The sequence below is a fragment of the Pelophylax lessonae genome, assembly GCF_965119305.1.
Source record: "Pelophylax lessonae genome assembly, chromosome: 2".
NCBI lineage: Eukaryota > Metazoa > Chordata > Amphibia > Anura > Ranidae > Pelophylax > Pelophylax lessonae.
In genome coordinates this window covers 718,103,802-718,122,336 of record NC_138769.1, presented here as the reverse complement: position 1 = coordinate 718,122,336, position 18,535 = coordinate 718,103,802, and the positions used below count along the sequence as shown (strand labels likewise).

General features: G+C 49.7%; 1 protein-coding gene and 1 pseudogene across 2 annotated transcripts in view; one reads left to right on the top strand and one right to left on the bottom strand.

Annotated features, from left to right (window-relative positions):
- LOC309548276 overlaps positions 1-13,266 on the bottom strand; it is a 97,543-nt pseudogene extending 84,277 nt beyond the window's left edge. Inside the window, exon 1 of the transcript in view lies at positions 12,964-13,266. The product of the transcript in view is annotated as an uncharacterized misc_RNA (transcript). The remainder of the gene's footprint in view (positions 1-12,963) is intronic.
- A 266-nt stretch (positions 13,267-13,532) lies between these two features.
- Positions 13,533-18,535, top strand: part of LOC309548275 (uncharacterized protein) — a gene marked incomplete at both ends in the record, with an annotated part of 45,206 nt that continues 40,203 nt past the window's right edge. The window contains one exon of the mRNA XM_082248222.1: positions 13,533-13,632. Coding sequence (XP_082104348.1) covers positions 13,533-13,632 — 100 coding nt within the window. The remainder of the gene's footprint in view (positions 13,633-18,535) is intronic.

The following is an 18,535-nucleotide window of genomic DNA, read 5'->3' as shown; positions in this document are numbered from 1 at the left end:
GTGGGCGGTATGTACAGGAGAGGAGTGTGGAGGATATGACAGTGAGCGGTATGTACAGGAGAGGAGTGTGGAGGGTATGACAGTGGGTGGTATGTACAGGAGAGGAGTGTGGACGGTATGACAGTGAGCGGTATGTACAGGAGAGGAGTGTGGGGGATATGACAGTGGGCGGTATGTACAGGAGAGGAGTGTGGAGGATATGACAGTGAGCGGTATGTACAGGAGAGGAGTGTGGGGGATATGACAGTGAGCGGTATGTACAGGAGAGGAGTGTGGGGGATATGACAGTGAGCGGTATGTACAGGAGAGGAGTGTGGAGGATATGACAGTGAGCGGTATGTACAGGAGAGGAGTGTGGAGGGTATGACAGTGGGCGGTATGTACAGGAGAGGAGTGTGGAGGTTATGACAGTGAGCGGTATGTACAGGAGAGGAGTGTGGAGGGTATGACAGTGAGCGGCATGTACAGGAGAGGAGTGTGGAGGGTATGACAGTGGGCAGTATGTACATGAGAGGAGTGTGGAGGATATGACAGTGAGCGGTATGTACAGGAGAGGAGTGTGGAGTGTATGACAGTGAGCGGTATGTACAGGAGAGGAGTGTGGAGGGTATGACAGTGAGCAGTATGTACAGGAGAGGAGTGTGGAGGGTATAACAGTGGGCAGTATGTACAGGAGAGGAGTGTGGAGGATATGACAGTGGGCGGTAAGTACAGGAGAGGAGTGTGGAGGGTATGAAAGTGAGCGGTATGTACAGGAGAGGAGTGTGGAGGGTATGACAGTGGGCGGTATGTACAGGAGAAGAGTATGGAGGGTATGACAGTGGGCGGTATGTACAGGAGAGGAGTGTGGAGGGTATGACAGTGAGCGGTATGTACAGGAGAGGAGTGTGGAGGGTATGACAGCGAGCGGTATGTACAGGAGAGGAGTGTGGAGGGTATGACAGTGGGCAGTATGGTATGACAGTGGGCAGTATGTACAGGAGAGGAGTGTGGGGGGTATGACAGTGAGCAGTATGTACAGGAGAGGAGTGTGGAGGGTATGACAGTGGGAGATATGTACAGGAGAGGAGTGTGGAGGGTATGACAGTGGGCAGTATGTACAGGAGAGGAGTGTGGAGGATATGACAGTGGGCGGTATGTACAGGAGAGGAGTGTGGAGGGTATGACAGTGGGCGGTATGTACAGGAGAGGAGTGTGGAGGATATGACAGTGAGCAGTATGTACAGGAGAGGAGTGTGGAGGGTATGACAGTGGGCGGTATGTACAGGAGAGGAGTGTGGAGGGTATAACAGTGGGCGGTATGTACAGGAGAGGAGTGTGGAGGGTATGACAGTGAGCGGTATGTACAGGAGAGGAGTGTGGAGGGTATAACAGTGGGCGGTATGTACAGGAGAGGAGTGTGGAGGGTATGACAGTGAGCGGTATGTACAGGAGAGGAGTGTGGAGGGTATGACAGTGGGCAGTATGTACAGGAGAGGAGTGTGGAGGGTATGACAGTGGGTGGTATGTACAGGAGAGGAGTGTGGAGGGTATGACAGTGAGCGGTATGTACAGGAGAGGAGTGTGGAGGGTATGACAGTGGGCGGTATGTACAGGAGAGGAGTGTGGAGGATATGACAGTGAGCGGTATGTACAGGAGAGGAGTGTGGAGGGTATGACAGTGAGCGGTATGTACAGGAGAGGAGTGTGGAGGGTATGACAGTGAGCAGTATGTACAGGAGAGGAGTGTGGAGGGTATAACAGTGGGCAGTATGTACAGGAGAGGAGTGTGGAGGATATGACAGTGGGCGGTAAGTACAGGAGAGGAGTGTGGAGGGTATGACAGTGAGCGGTATGTACAGGAGAGGAGTGTGGAGGGTATGACAGTGGGCGGTATGTACAGGAGAAGAGTATGGAGGGTATGACAGTGGGCGGTATGTACAGGAGAGGAGTGTGTAGGGTATGACAGTGAGCGGTATGTACAGGAGAGGAGTGTGGAGGGTATGACAGCGAGCGGTATGTACAGGAGAGGAGTGTGGAGGGTATGACAGTGGGCAGTATGGTATGACAGTGGGCAGTATGTACAGGAGAGGAGTGTGGGGGGTATGACAGTGAGCAGTATGTACAGGAGAGGAGTGTGGAGGGTATGACAGTGGGAGATATGTACAGGAGAGGAGTGTGGAGGGTATGACAGTGGGCAGTATGTACAGGAGAGGAGTGTGGAGGATATGACAGTGGGCGGTATGTACAGGAGAGGAGTGTGGAGGGTATGACAGTGGGCGGTATGTACAGGAGAGGAGTGTGGAGGATATGACAGTGAGCAGTATGTACAGGAGAGGAGTGTGGAGGGTATGACAGTGGGCGGTATGTACAGGAGAGGAGTGTGGAGGGTATAACAGTGGGCGGTATGTACAGGAGAGGAGTGTGGAGGGTATGACAGTGAGCGGTATGTACAGGAGAGGAGTGTGGAGGGTATAACAGTGGGCGGTATGTACAGGAGAGGAGTGTGGAGGGTATGACAGTGAGCGGTATGTACAGGAGAGGAGTGTGGAGGGTATGACAGTGGGCAGTATGTACAGGAGAGGAGTGTGGAGGGTATGACAGTGGGTGGTATGTACAGGAGAGGAGTGTGGAGGGTATGACAGTGAGCGGTATGTACAGGAGAGGAGTGTGGAGGGTATGACAGTGGGCGGTATGTACAGGAGAGGAGTGTGGAGGATATGACAGTGAACGGTATGTACAGGAGAGGAGTGTGGAGGGTATGACAGTGAGCGGTATGTACAGGAGAGGAGTGTGGAGGGTATGACAGTGAGCGGTATGTACAGGAGAGGAGTGTGGAGGGTTTGACAGTGGGCGGTATGTACAGGAGAGGAGTGTGGAGGGTATGACAGTGGGTGGTATGTACAGGAGAGGAGTGTGGAGGGTATAACAGTGGGCGGTATGTACAGGAGAGGAGTGTGGAGGATATGACAGTGAGCAGTATGTACAGGAGAGGAGTGTGGAGGGTATGACAGTGGGCGGTATGTACAGGAGAGGAGTGTGGAGGGTATAACAGTGGGCGGTATGTACAGGAGAGGAGTGTGGAGGGTATGACAGTGAGCGGTATGTACAGGAGAGGAGTGTGGAGGGTATAACAGTGGGCGGTATGTACAGGAGAGGAGTGTGGAGGGTATGACAGTGAGCGGTATGTACAGGAGAGGAGTGTGGAGGGTATGACAGTGGGCAGTATGTACAGGAGAGGAGTGTGGAGGGTATGACAGTGGGTGGTATGTACAGGAGAGGAGTGTGGAGGGTATGACAGTGAGCGGTATGTACAGGAGAGGAGTGTGGAGGGTATGACAGTGGGCGGTATGTACAGGAGAGGAGTGTGGAGGATATGACAGTGAACGGTATGTACAGGAGAGGAGTGTGGAGGGTATGACAGTGAGCGGTATGTACAGGAGAGGAGTGTGGAGGGTATGACAGTGAGCGGTATGTACAGGAGAGGAGTGTGGAGGGTTTGACAGTGGGCGGTATGTACAGGAGAGGAGTGTGGAGGGTATGACAGTGAGCAGTATGTACAGGAGAGGAGTGTGGAGGGTATGACAGTGGGCAGTATGTACAGGAGAGGAGTGTGAAGGGTATGACAGTGGGTGGTATGTACAGGAGAGGAGTGTAGAGGGTATGACAGTGGGCAGTATGTACAGGAGAGGAGTGTCGAGGGTATGACAGTGGGCAGTATGTACAGGAGAGGAGTGTGGAGGGTATGACAGTGGGTGGTATGTACAGGAGAGGAGTGTGGAGGGTATGACAGTGGGCAGTATTTAAAGGAGAGGAGTGTGGAGGGTATGACAGTGAGCGGTAAGTACAGGAGAGGAGTGTGGAGGATATGACAGTGGGCGGTATGTACAGGAGAGGAGTGTGGAGGATATGACAGTGAGCGGTATGTACAGGAGAGGAGTGTGGAGGGTATGACAGTAAGCGGTATGAACAGGAGAGGAGTGTGGAGGGTATGACAGTGAGCGGTATGTACAGGAGAGGAGTGTGGAGGATATGACAGTGAGCGGTATGTACAGGAGAGGAGTGTGGAGGGTATGACAGTGAGCGGTATGTACAGGAGAGGAGTGTGGAGGGTATGACATATTCCCGTATTCTGTGTTATTTTCAGAGTTAGTATTGTTGGTGTTACAAAGCATTCTGCACCTATTTAGGACATATTCATGGTGTTATTATCCAATAAGGTGAACTTATGTTTGGCCATCACTTTGACTAAAAGGTCACAAGGATGTTTTGAGACCAAGGATCTCCTTTTTTACCCGAACTGCTCTCTGCTTTTCACCTTAATGGACAGATTGCATTACCCTCCCTGTGTCTGGCACTAGTTCACCCCCAGTAGATCTCTCCCCATTGTCTGGATGTGGTGGGGACGGTCGGGGATTCACCTCTTGGAAAATGCTTTTTTATGCAGATAGATTCCCTGTTTGTTATTCCAGAAGGTCCTAAAAGAGTTTCTCCATATTCCAGATCCTCTATTACTAAGTAAGGCCCGAAGCAAAAAAAAAAAAAATAAGCGTAGGGCCTCATGAGGGGGTTTACTGGGCCACGGGCAGTCTGGGGTTAATGTCAATAGGCTAGGTTAGGTCAAGGTCAAGGTCAAGGTCAAGGATTGGGCAGTTACAAGTAGGTGGGGTCTTTAGTAATGTAAGTGGGGGGGACTTACGGTTTTTCCAGCACATTCCTCGTGGCAGCAAAGAAGAAAGGATCCTCCGTGTTTTCTCCCTGTGCTCCGCTGCTGGGATCGATTCTGTGATGGGGGATCTGGAGGCTGTCATCTCTCGTCTGCGGGAGGCAGCTGCTTCTCGTGGGACCCTGTGGCTGGAACAGCACCTGGAGGCGGCCATGGCGGAGGATGTTTCGGAGACGGGGGAGCGGCATTCCCGCACTCGGCGATCACGGCCGCCGGAGCGTTATAGCCCTGATTTATCCCCCGGAGCTCAGCGCCACGATGGGAGCCCCGGTGGGGACCCTCCAGGGCCGCCGTCCCAGCGTTCGCCTGCGGGGCCTCTGGGAGGAATCCTCGGCGTCGGCGGAGCTCCAGTGGGCGGGGCCATACTCGTGCTGGGCCTCCAGCCCCGCCCGCTCGTCAGGATGGCAGAAGAATGGCGGCTGCCCGCGCATGTCCGGTGCGGCGGTGGCCCCGGAAGAGGATGAGGAGGCCGGGCACGGCAGGAAGCGTCAGCGGAAGTCGGTTGGGGACACCAGTTCCGGTCATCGGCGGGGGGGGGGAGGCGGAGCGGAGTGCCCCCCTGTGCTTCCTGGTTCCAGGTCGGTCGGTGTGGACGAAGATTCGGAGGTCCGGTCGGAGGGGGAGCTGTCCAGTTCCGAGGAGGGGAGTGCTCCGGGACCATCGTCTGCTGTGGCTGCAGGACCCGCGGCCGCGGGGTCTCAGTCAGGTGAGCCTTTGTCTTTGCACCCTTTGTCTGTCCGGTCTGCTTTGTCTGCGTTGGTGGGGGCGTTGGGGGTGGAGCAGAACCGGGGGGGGGGCCCGCTGTGGTGGTGGGGGCTCCGGGGGAGATGGGCTCTCCGCAGGTCGCGGAGGGGAGGGTCCCAGGGCCTGGGGGACTTGCTGGCGGGCCTGCGGTCCTTGGTCCAGCGTTTTGATGGGAGTGTGGTGGGTCCGGTGGGGGTTCCAGCCGCGGCGGCATCTGGCACGGTGCCTGCGGGGATTGGATCGGCCCCGGCTACTTCGGGGGACATGGTGGTGACGCCGATGAAATCGCCTCCTGCGGCGCCTGCGGTGGACAAGGTTGCGGAGCCCAAGGCAACAGGTAAGGGTGATGCGATTCGTTTGGCGGATTCCGCGAAGTGTGAGGTGTACGTCTGTTTTGAGGGCCCCTTAGGAGCGCACCTCAAGGCGGAAGTCCGGGAGAAGATCTGGAAGGACGAGTACGTTTAGATATTTACTTTACTTCCGTTGGAGAAGTTTAACCTGAGTAGAGTGAAGCCGGAAGAATCGAAGAAGGAGGATGAGGAACGGCGGCGTTTCCGTTTGATTCCGCGCACGTTTAGCAATTGGCTCCAAGCTTTTGCTATCTTTGCGAGTGTGGTGGGGGAGAAGCATCCTGAGCATTGCTCCGCTTTGTTTTGTTATCTGGATGCGATCGGGGAGGCCCACAGGGTATATGGGGGGGTGCCGTTACGACGAGCAATTCCGTCAGCGCAAGGCGGTTCGCCCGTCTTTGAGGTGGGATCATAAGGACATCAGCTTGTGGATGCGCCTCTGTAACGTTCATGCGTTTTTGTTAGTGGATGGATTTACAGCTGCAGAATTATTACACTCAGTAGCCTTGTAGAGAATCTGTTGAACAAACATATCCAACTCTCAGGACTTCATCACCGTGTACAGCCTGTTATGTACCATATATATACTTAATTAGATGTTTAATGGAGGGATAGAATATATGAGAATGTATAGATGAGAGACAGGCTATTGTATGGTGAGCACTAGAAATAGTATTAGGAGAGTTGCAGGTGATGGTAAAGCAGATAGGTTCTGATGTCAAGTATAGTGCAGATGGTAAGAGGACACAGATGGAGTATACTTAGACAGAGTAACCTAGTGCAAGGATAGTAGAAGGTAGTCCCAAGAGCTAACAGTCTATGCAGATGATAGTGAATAGATAGATACAGATAGTCTTGGTAATTGCAGTAGATGACAGTAGGAGATTGGTTAGTAAGAATCCCCTGTGGGGTACTTATCACTTAGATAGGTTAGTAGTAACAGTGTCCATTAGAGAGATGTGATCCCGTAGCGAGATACGGATCACCAGCGAGGTTCCGGCTTCAGTTCAGCAAGGGAAATGTCAGCAGCTCCGACTTCACAGGAGTAGGTGCGGTGAACATGTGGTTTGAACGAGCGATGAGTGAGAGCAAGCCGGCGATTGAAATAGCCACTCATAGCGGCGCTCGGCAATGATGTCATCCGGTCTTAAAGGTATATGCGTCTCTTGTTACACAAGATGGGACGCAGTTAGCAGAGGAGAAATATGGAAACAAGGGTACCAGAGATACCAGAACATTACAGTACCCCCCCCTTAAGGCCGGCTCCGGAAGGCCTCTAGAACTGTTTTTTCTGGATATTTCGAGTGGAAATTGCGAATCAGTCTAGGGGCATGTATATCGGAGGTATCCAGCCAGGTGTCATCTTGGGGCCCATAGTTCTTCCATCGTACAAGATACTGGAGTCTTCTTCTATTGAAACGGGAATCCAAAATTTCTTTTATCTCAAATTCTTCTCCACCTTCCACTTGTACAGGAGGTGGAGGTGAGATAGTAGGTCTTATTCCTTGGTTAGGAACATGGGGCTTCAGTAGAGACACATGGAAGACAGGATGTATCTTGAGGTCTGCTGGCAAAGTGAGTTGTACTGCAGCTTTTCCAATAAGCTTCTCTATTGGAAAAGGTCCCAGAAATAGAGGTCCAAGTTTTTTACTAGGGATTTTTAGTCTCAGATTTTTTGTAGAAAGCCAAACAAGATCCCCAATGGCATATTGGGGAGAGGGTTTCCTACGGAGGTCGTAGTACTTCTTTTGTTGGCTATGAGCATGGGATATGGTATTGTTGAGTAATCCCAGAGAATCCTTTATCTGGGCAAGATAATCAGATGCCACTGGATTACTTGATGGTAAGATACGTGGAGGAAGGAGTGTGGGATGAAACCCATAATTTAGGTAAAACGGACTTTGTTTAGTAGTGCTATGAGTCGCGTTGTTATAGGCGAACTCCGCTAGCGGGAGGAGATCCGCCCAATCGTCCTGTAGATACGAAGTATAGCAACGCAGATACTGTTCAATGCACTGGTTAACTCTCTCTGTCTGTCCGTTGGTCTGAGGGTGGTAGGGAGAAGTAAGGTTACGCTCTATTCGCAGTATCTGACATAGAGCTAGCCAAAACTTTGAGATGAATTGTGAACCACGGTCAGACAGCAGTGTTTTTGGAATACCATGTAACTTAAAGACATGTTTCACAAGTAATTCCGCTGTTTGTTTGGAAGGTAGTTTTCGGATAGGAGTGAAATGTGCCATCTTGGTCAGATGGTCCACTGACACCAAGATGGTGTTGAATCCTTTGGAAGGTGGTAGTTCCACTATGAAGTCTAAGGATACCACTTCCCACGGAACCTGGGGTATCGGTAAACTACAAAGTAACCCCGATGGTTTCGTGTTGTCAATTTTAGACCTTGCACAGATATCACAAGATGAAACGAACTTTTTTACGGTTGTCTTCATGTCTGGCCACCAAAACTGCCTAGTGAGTAGATTGAGAGTTTTAGTCATACCCATATGTCCTGCCATAGGTACATCATGCGACAATTCTAAGATCTTGGTTCGCATAGTAGGGGGTATGTATAATTTATCGTTGTAGTAGAGGAAGCCTTCTGCGTCAGTAGTTAGTTGTGGTGGAGGTGAGTCCAATCCTATGCTGTGCAAAATCTCCTCCTTCAGGGAGCGAACGACACCGATAATACGTTCAAGTGGTATTATAGGAACTGAGGGAACCTCGGTAGAATCTTTCTCGGCTAGTCGTGAAAGTGCATCCGCTTTTTTATTTTTGTCTGCGGGCGTGTAAGTCACTAAAAAATTAAATCTCAGAAAGAATAACGACCACCGTACCTGCCGGTGGGAAAGAGTTCTATTAGTTTGAAGGTATTGAAGGTTTTTGTGATCAGTATATATCAGAATTGGCAATTGAGTGCCCTCAAGTAGATGTCGCCAATTCTCTAACGCCAGTTTTATGGCTAATAACTCCTTCTCACCTACTGGGTAGTTCACCTCGGGGCTGCTTAATGACTTTGAGAAGAAAGCAACTGGGTGAAGAGGTGAGGTGTTTGTTGGTCGTTGTGAGAGAACTGCTCCTACTGCCATATTTGACGCATCTACCTCCAAGATGTATTGAAGGGATGGGTCTGGATGGCATAGTATGGGGGCAGTAGTAAAGCTTGATTTCAGCAGACAGAATGCTCCATTTGCTTCTTTTGACCAATTAAATGGTTTCTTCGTGCTTGTAAGTTGTGTGAGAGGGTTCACAATCACAGAGAAGTTCTTAATGAATTTCCTATAGTAGTTAGAGAATCCTAGGAACCTTTGTAATGCTTTGCGAGTGGTTGGCACAGGCCAATCCAGAATGCAGGATATTTTGCTCATGTCCATTTTGATTCCATTTTTAGATATAATATATCCTAGGAATAGTACTTCCTCTTTATGAAACAAACATTTTTTTGATTTAACATATAAGTTATGTGCAAGTAGTCTTGACAACACAAGTCTCACATGTTTTATGTGCTCAGGTAAGGAATGAGAATAGATAAGTATATCGTCCAAATATACTACAACACAAACATCAAGCAAGTCTCTGAATATCTCATTTATAAACCGTTGGAAGGCTGCGGGAGCATTACATAGCCCAAATGGCATTACAAGGTACTCAAACAGTCCGTATCTGGTTCTGAATGCCGTCTTCCATTCATCCCCTTTACGGATTCAAATTAAATTGTATGCCCCTTTTAGGTCCAATTTTGAAAAGAAAGAAGCCCCACGCACCTGTTCGATAAGTTCAGGAATAAGAGGTAAAGGATAACGATCCTTTATTGTAATGGCATTTAATTGTCTGAAATCAATGATAGGCCTAAGGCTAGAATCCTTATTGCGGACAAAGAAGAGTCCAGCAGCAGTGGAGGAAGTAGAAGGTCGAATGAATCCTTTTGCCAAGTTCTCATCCAGATACTCCTTAAGATGAGAGAGTTCATCCTGTGAGAGAGGATAAACATGTCCGAAAGGCAACTTGCTATTAGGGAGTAGATCGATACAACAATCATAGTCCCTATGGGGAGGTAGCATTTGAGCGTTTTTCTCAAGGAAAACCTCCGATAAATCCTGATAACACTTGGGAATAATGTCATCCGGAACTACAGACAGGATCCTATCATGTGTGGGGAGATTACACGTCGTCTCACAATAGTGAGAAGAGAAGGCTAACGTTCTTGTTTTCCAATCGATGATTGGTTGATGTATGTGTAACCAGGGAAGTCCCAAAATGATTGGAAAATGTGGTGAAGTTAATACATCAAAGGTGGTGGTCTCCACATGAGACTCGTCAGCAGTTACAAGGAGTGCCTGTGTCTGACTGGTGATAGGACCAGAGGATAAAGGGGTACCGTTAATAAAACTAACGGAGACAGGTTTGGGTTTTGAAACAATAGGTATTTTATTAAGGGAGACAAAACAAATGTCAATGTAGTTTCCACAAGATCCTGTGTCAATCATAGCCTTGGTGGTGATCCTAGTTTGGTCCCACTGCAATGTTAAATGAACAAAAAGATAAGGATTAGAAAAGGAAGTTGTGAGTCCCCCTAGCGAGACATTTGAACACTCACCCTCTTTTCTGCGGACAAGGGGACAGCCGTTTATCAAATGATTCGGGGATGCGCAGTACATGCAAAGATGTTCGGTTTTCCTCCTGGCACTTTCAGAAAGGGTCAGAGGTGGGCGTATCATTCCTACTTCCATAGGAGTAGGGTCAGCAGGCAACATCCGAGAAGGACTGGAAAATGGTGAGCCCATCTTCTCAGCCTTTCTTTCTCGTAATCGTCTGTCAATATTGATACTGGTCTGTATCAGTCCCTCTAGAGTGCCAGGTAAATCCGCTCGGGCGAGCTCGTCTTTAACGGCCTCAGATAGGCCGAGTCTAAACTGCGTTCGCAAAGATGTGTCGTTCCACCCTGATTTAGGGGACCATCTTTTAAAATTCGCCACGAAATCTTCAACAGGTCTCATTCCTTGTTTTAAGGCCCGTAATTGGGTATCAGCGGTACTCTGTTTGTTGGGGTCTTCATATAAACTAGCGAGTTGTGCTAGGAATAAGGGATAAGAATTAAGGAGTGGATCATCCTTTTCAAAGAGAGCGTCTGCCCAGGCCCGGGGTTCACCCGTTAAATAGGAGATGACGGTACAAACCTTAATTTGGTCAGTGGTGTAGGTTAGAGGTTTTAACAAAAAAAACAATCGACATGCGTTTTTAAATTCTCGAAATTTGCTCCGATCACCAGAAAACACTATAGGAGGGTTTATCTTAGGCTCACGGGGCTGAGCAGCAGGAGGCTGTGTGAGACGGCCAAGCTGCTGTCTCAAGGTCTGATTTTCATTTTGTACCTCTGTAAGCGCAAGGATCAATGCATCTACTTGCTGTTTTAATTGTAGTACATGAGTGGATAATTCTGCTGAATCCATATTTTTTTTTAATGGCTCGTTCAATCTGTAACGTTCATGCGTTTTTGTTAGTGGATGGATTTACAGCTGCAGAATTATTACACTCAGTAGCCTTGTAGAGAATCTGTTGAACAAACATATCCAACTCTCAGGACTTCATCACCGTGTACAGCCTGTTATGTACCATATATATACTTAATTAGATGTTTAATGGAGGGATAGAATATATGAGGATGTATAGATGAGAGACAGGCTATTGTATGGTGAGCACTAGAAATAGTATTAGGAGAGTTGCAGGTGATGGTAAAGCAGATAGGTTCTGATGTCAAGTATAGTGCAGATGGTAAGAGGACACAGATGGAGTATACTTAGACAGAGTAACCTAGTGCAAGGATAGTAGAAGGTAGTCCCAAGAGCTAACAGTCTATGCAGATGATAGTGAATAGATAGATACAGATAGTCTTGGTAATTGCAGTAGATGACAGTAGGAGATTGGTTAGTAAGAATCCCCTGTGGGGTACTTATCACTTAGATAGGTTAGTAGTAACAGTGTCCATTAGAGAGAGGTGATCCCGTAGCGAGATACGGATCACCAGCGAGGTTCCGGCTTCAGTTCAGCAAGGGAAATGTCAGCAGCTCCGACTTCACAGGAGTAGGTGCGGTGAACATGTGGTTTGAACGAGCGATGAGTGAGAGCAAGCCGGCGATTGAAATAGCCGCTCATAGCGGCGCTCGGCAATGATGTCAATCCGGTCTTAAAGGTATATGCGTCTCTTGTTACACAAGATGGGACGCAGTTAGCAGAGGAGAAATATGGAAACAAGGGTACCAGAGGTACCAGAACATTACAGCCTCATGACGTCGGCCCGGGCGGCACCGTCTTCCTTTCCGAGCAGGGTCGGCGGTCCCTCTACCCCAGGACAGCCGGCCGCGAAGCGTCTGGGTTTCTGTTGGCAGTTCAACGAAGGGACGTGCCGCTTCGGGACTGCCTGCAAGTTCAAGCATGAGTGCTCCGGTTGTGGGGGCTCTCACCCCTTCTCCCGTTTTTTCAAGCAGGGTAAGCCCCGTGCCGGGGACGCTCAGCACAAGAGGGACGACGCCAGTGATGGTGGAAAGGATGCAGCCTTTCCTAAGTAGGTATCCGGATCGGGCAGCGGCCCGCTTGTTGGAGGAGGGGTTCTCGGTCGGTTTCCGCATTCCCTGTTCTCTTGATTGTGTCCCCCCTTTGGCGGATAATTTGCGTTCAACGAGGCTGAACCCCGGGGTGGTGTCCGACAAATTGGCGAAGGAGGTGGCGTTGGGCCGCATGGTGGGTCCTTTTGATGCACCACCCTTGGCTGATTTGGTGGTTTCCCCGTTGGGTTTGGTTCCGAAGAAGGAGCCGAACAAGTTTCGCATGATCCACCATCTGTCCTTTCCAAAGGGGGGTTCGGTCAATGACGGCATTGATCCGGGTGCCTGTGCGGTGTCGTACACGTCTTTTGATGCTGCCATTTGTTGGGTTCGCCATTATGGGCAGGGTGCGTTGCTGGCCAAAACGGATGTGGAAGCCGCGTTTCGTTTGTTGCCGGTGCATCCGAGCAGCTTTCGATTGTTGGGTTGTAAGTGGTTGGATGCTTTCTATGTCGATCGCTGCCTGCCCATGGGCTGCTCCATCTCCTGTGCGTTTTTTGAGACCTTCAGCTCGTTCGTGGAGTGGGTGGTCCGGGAGGTGTCGGGGGTCAATTCGGTAATCCATTACCTGGATGATTTTCCGTTTATTGGCCCCTCGTCTTCTCCCTTGTGTGGTGTCTTGCTGGCTTCCATGCAATATGTGGTGGAGCGTTTCAAATATTCCCTTGGCGGCTGATAAAACGGAAGGTCCGAAGACCACGATCAGTTTTTTGGGCATAGTCATTGACTCGGAAGCGATGGAATGTCGCTTGCCGGATGACAAGTTGCGGGACATGAAAGCTGAGATCTGCCTGTTGGTGGGTAAACGCAAGGTGCAACTTTTGTGGTTGCAGTCGCTTCTTGGCAAGTTGGCGTTTGCATGTCGGATCATGCCGATGGGTCGGGTTTTCAGCCGCCGCTTGTCGGCTGCTACGGCGGGGATCCACTCTCCGCATCATTTTGTCACGCTGTCGGCAGACCTGATTGACGACTTGCGGGTCTGGCACGTATATTTCTGTCAGCCTACAACGGTTGTTCGCTTTGGCTGCGGGGTCCGGTCAGCAATTGGGACATTGACTTGTTCACGGATGCTGCGGGTTCCACAGGGTATGGTGCTTACTTGGGGGGCCGTTGGAGCGCCGAGCGCTGGCCGTCGACATGGCGGGCGGAAGGTTTCTTGCGGAACTTGGTTCTGTTGGAGCTGTTCCCCGTGATAGTCGCAGTGGAATTGTGGGGGGTGGTCTTCAGCGACAGAAAGGTGCGTTTGCACTGCGATAATATGGGGGTGGTGCAGGTCATCAACAAGTTGTCGGGTGCGTCTCCGCCGGTGATTCGGCTGTTGCGCCATTTGGTTTTAGGTTGTTTGCAGTTAAATGTTTACTTGTATGCCGTACATGTGCCAGGTGTGACCAACTCGGTGGCGGATTCTTTGTCTCGTTTTCAGATGGACAGGTTTCGGGAGTTGGCGCCGGCTGCGGAGCAACGGGGGGAGCCTTGTCCATCGGAGCTCTGGACGATTGCTTTGGGATCGCCACCGACTTGATCAGACGGTCATTGAGCGCCGGCACTTGGGCGGCGTATTCAAAGGTATGGGGGGAATGGCGGGCCTTGTTGACTCGAACTGGTGTGGACGGGGTGAGTATGGGCTCTCGTTCTCTTTTATTATACTTCGTCTGCTTGAATTTTGAACAAGGGGTGTCGGCGGTGCCCATCGCTCGGAAGTTGGCTGGCTTGGCGTTCTTGTTCAAAATGTCCGGGTTGGAGGATTTTACCAAGGATTTCGTGGTACGGCAGGCTTTGAAGGGGTACAGGAGCGGTGTGAGGCGCCCGGATGGGCGTAGGCCGGTCTCCATTCACCTGCTGGAGGAGTTGGTGGGTAGATTGAGGTGCACCTGCTCATCGGTGTATGAGTCGCTTTTGTTTACAGCAGCTTTCGTTTTGGCCTTCTATGGGGCGTTTTGCATTGGGGAATTGGTCAGCCCTTCCAGGAATGTGCATGGCGGAATACAAGACGGGGAGGTGAGTTGTTCTGACTCGGCTGTGGTGATCTTTCTGAGACGATCCAAGACGGATCGGGAAGGCAGAGGTGTGTATGTGCGCCTGTACCGGGTGGGGGGTTCCTCTCTTTGCCCAGTTGCTGTGGTGGAGGGGTTTAGGCGGGTGCATCCGTCGTTGGCGGGCTCCTTTCTGATGCACAGGGATGGTTCGGCCCTGTCTAAGTTTCAATTTGTGGCTGTGTTCCGGAGGTGCTTGTCCGAGCTGGGTTATGATGCAGGTAGTTACGCTTCTCACTCCTTCCGCATCGGGGCGGCTACAGAGGCGGCCAGGTGGGGTGTGGATGAAGCGACGTTGAGGCGGATAGGCAGGTGGGAATCTTCTCGTTTTCGTTTGTATGTTCGTCCTCATTTGGTTTAGATGCTTGTGTGGTTCGGGGGGTGGCTGGTTGTTTTGATGTCTTCATTGCCGTGGTGCTGTTTTTTCTTTACAGGGGGAGCTGCATGCCTCGTGTGGATCTTAGGACACTCGTATGTGTATTGGGGGGCCAGGAGGGCAGAAGTGAGGCATGACGGGCGGCAGTTGGGTTTTACTAAGGAGGAGGCTGGTGGATTGGCATCCCAGGGTTGCTTTGGTGCAGGGTCCTGCCGGAGATCAATCATTTTGTACATTTGGATAGAGCCCCGGGTATCTTGGTGTTGCATGCGGGGGCAATGACTTGGGGGTCCGGTCCATGCGCCACCTTATCCGGGACATTAAATATGATTTTCTCCGGTTGCGCATGGCCTTTCCTGGCACGGTGGTGATCTGGTCGGAGATCGTCGGCCGCACGTCTTGGCGTTTTGCCAGGTCGGTCGCCAAATTGAACAAGGCCCGCATTAAGGTCAATTCGGCGGTTAGCCGTTTTGTCATTAGGAACGGGGGGTTGGTGGTCAGGCATCGGAGTTGGAGGTGGACACCTGGCGGTATCTGCGTGGTGATGGGGTTCACCTGAATGCGGTGGGCACAGATTTGTGGTTCCTCGGCATTCAGGAGGGCGTTCAGCGGGCCTTGCATTTGTGGAGGGGCTCGCAGTTGTAAGGTTTCACGCCTGCGAGCTGTGGCGGTTGGGGGTTTTTGGAGGCGTATTACTGGTGTATCCCGGTAATAGTGGATATTAACGGGAAGTGGTAACAGGAGGTATCAGTGGTCAAGTGGGTTGTCCCCGAGCTGGTGTTGCGCGGCTGGGGACCGTTTAACGGATGACGCTGATACCAGGTTAATTGGAATCGTGTGCCTCCCAAGACCAACAACTTATTTCATGGTATACTGGAATATTTATGGTTATGTTAAAAAATAATGTGTTTTGGTTATTTTGGTTATTTGTTAATAAATGGTCCACCGGGCCAATTTTCTCCAAAACTGGTGTCACTGGTATTTTGTTTAGGTTAAGCATATGGTTTGGCTAACAGGGAGTAATCAAGTAAGGCCCGAAGCAAAAAATAAATAAATAAGCGTAGGGCCTCATGAGGGGGTTTACTGGGCCACGGGCAGTCTGGGGTTAATGTCAATAGGCTAGGTTAGGTCAAGGCCAAGGATTGGGCAGTTACAAGTAGGTGGGGTCTTTAGTAATGTAAGTGGGGGGGACTTACGGTTTTTCCAGCACATTCCTCATGGCAGCAAAGAAGAAAGGATCCCCACCCTCCCGCCCTGTTTGGTTAGGATTGGTTGCCGTGAATGTTTTGGGGACTCTTTGGGGTTGATGGGTTTTGTTTTTGTTTGCATACTTGGTGTTGGCGGTTGGGGGTCTTTGGAGGCGGTAAAAAACAGTGTTGGTAACAAAGTGTTTAGGGTGACCCATCTAGGTATGGAGCCCTCTGGTGTATCCCGGTAATAGTGGATATTAACGGGAAGTGGTAACAGGAGGTATCAGTGGTCAAGTGGGTTGTCCCCGAGCTGGTGTTACGTGGCTGGGGACCGTTTAACGGATGACGCTGATACCAGGTTAATTGGAATCGTGTGCCTCCCAAGACCAACAACTTATTTCATGGTATACTGGAATATTTATGGTTATGTAAAAAAATGTGTTTTGGTTATTTTGGTTATTTGTTAATAAATGGCCCACCGGGCCAATTTTCTCCAAAACTGGTGTCACTTGTATTTTGTTTAGGTTAAGCATATGGTTTGGCTAACAGGGAGTAAGCCTCAGGAATACCCTAATCAAGTGTATTTTATAGGTTCTAAGTGAATTCAATGAATTGTTTTGCAGGTCTATGAGCTGTGTGATAAAGTGCCTCCTTTTCCCATTACAGCCCCCTCTACTAGAGTAGGGAGAACTTCTTGGACTTTTCATCATCAGGTTACTGTGTCTCTGCTCTAGTGTTGGGCGATTGGTTCTGGCCGAGCAAAGGTTCAGCCCAAACAGCGCCTGTTTGCCCACCCGGTGAACATCCAAATTTTCTGTGCACTCAGCAGGATGTTCGCCCCCCCCCCGAGCACACAGTCAATTTGTTGTTAAAGAGCAGGGCTGGGAAGCTGGCTGCCACGCCCTTAACCACTTTCCACCCAAGGACGTTCCGTTACATCCTCGGGTTTCAGTGGTTCAGTACCATTATTATCAGCCAGTGATTCCTTACAAAGAAGAAGTGATCTGAGTGAAGAATTGGCCACTCGATCACTTCTGCGGGTGCCTCTCCAGGGCTCTCCAGTCCCATCGTGAAGGCCGGGAGCAATGCAGCCAGCAGCGATGGCTTCCTGGGACAGAGAGAGGAACTGACGTCGTTCCCCTCTTTCTGTAACCCTGGAATCCGGGAGTGACGAGTATTCTTCACTTCCAGTTCTCCCCCTTTGTTTACCTGGCCACCAGCAGCCAGAGCAGCAGCCGATCGAACCGATCTCAGTCTGATTGGCTGCATTTGGGGCTAGATGAAGGATTTGCGGTCTAATAAACCCCCAAATCTCTCCATAAAGAGGACCTGTCATGGCCCATACTAGCACAAGGAATGTTGTTCATCCCTTGTGATAGCAATAAAGTTTGTGCAAAAAAATGTTTAAAATAAAAATAAAAAAATCAAAGTGCCACCGTCCCACCATGCTTACGTGCAAATGCGAATGCATGCCTTACTCCCGCACGCATACGTAAACAGTGATCTCACCACACATGTGAGATATTTTTGCGAATGTCAGAGCGAGAGCAATAATTCTATCACCAGACCTCCTGTGCCACTCTAAACTAGTAACCTGTAATGTGGCTTATAGCATCGCCTATAGAGAATTGTAAGCACCATAGTTTGCCGCCATTCCGCAGGCAGACGCAATTTTAAAGCGTGACATGTTAGGTATCTATTTACTTGACGTAACATCATCTTTCACATTATACAAAAAATTGGGCTAACTTTACATTTTTTTCTTTAAAGATTTATTTATTTATTTATTTTATTAATGAATGTGTTTTTTTCCCCAAAAAATTGCAGTTGAAAAACTGCTTTGCAAATACCGTGTGACATAAAAAAATTCCAAGACACACCATTTTATGGCCCATACACACAAACCGATTGTCGGCCGTAAATGTTTGGCCAACGTCCGATCGGCCGATTGTCGGCTTGTTAGTATGATGCTTCTGACAACCGACTGCGACTTTTCGGCCGAACAAAATCTGGTGTGCAGGCTTTAAAATTTTTGTTGGCCAACAAAGAACGGCCGATTGTTGGTCAGTCAGTACAGATTTCGGCCGACAAAAATGTGATGATCAAGACTGGGCATGCTCAGTGAAGAAAAAACACACGAAAAGTGGACCAGAACATGACATCACTTCTGCAGTTGGTTGTTGTTGGCCGACAAAATTTGTGTGCAGTCTAGAGCACTTTTCAACCAACAAAACAGCACCGGACAAAAGACGGCCAAACGGTCGGCCGACAATCGGTACGTGTGTACGGGGCTTTACTCTCTAGGGTCTCTGCTAAATAAAAAAAAAAAAAAATATATATATATATATATATATATATATATATATAATGTTTGGGGGCTCTAAGTAATTTTCTTGCAAAAAAAGTAGATTTTTACATGTAGGAGCGAAGTGTCAGAATAGGCTTGGGCAGGAGGTGGTTAACAACGAATGAGTCATCAGCTGCCTGCCCCTCCCCCCTGCCCTGAACCATAGCAGGCCACATACACTGAAAAGGTGGGGT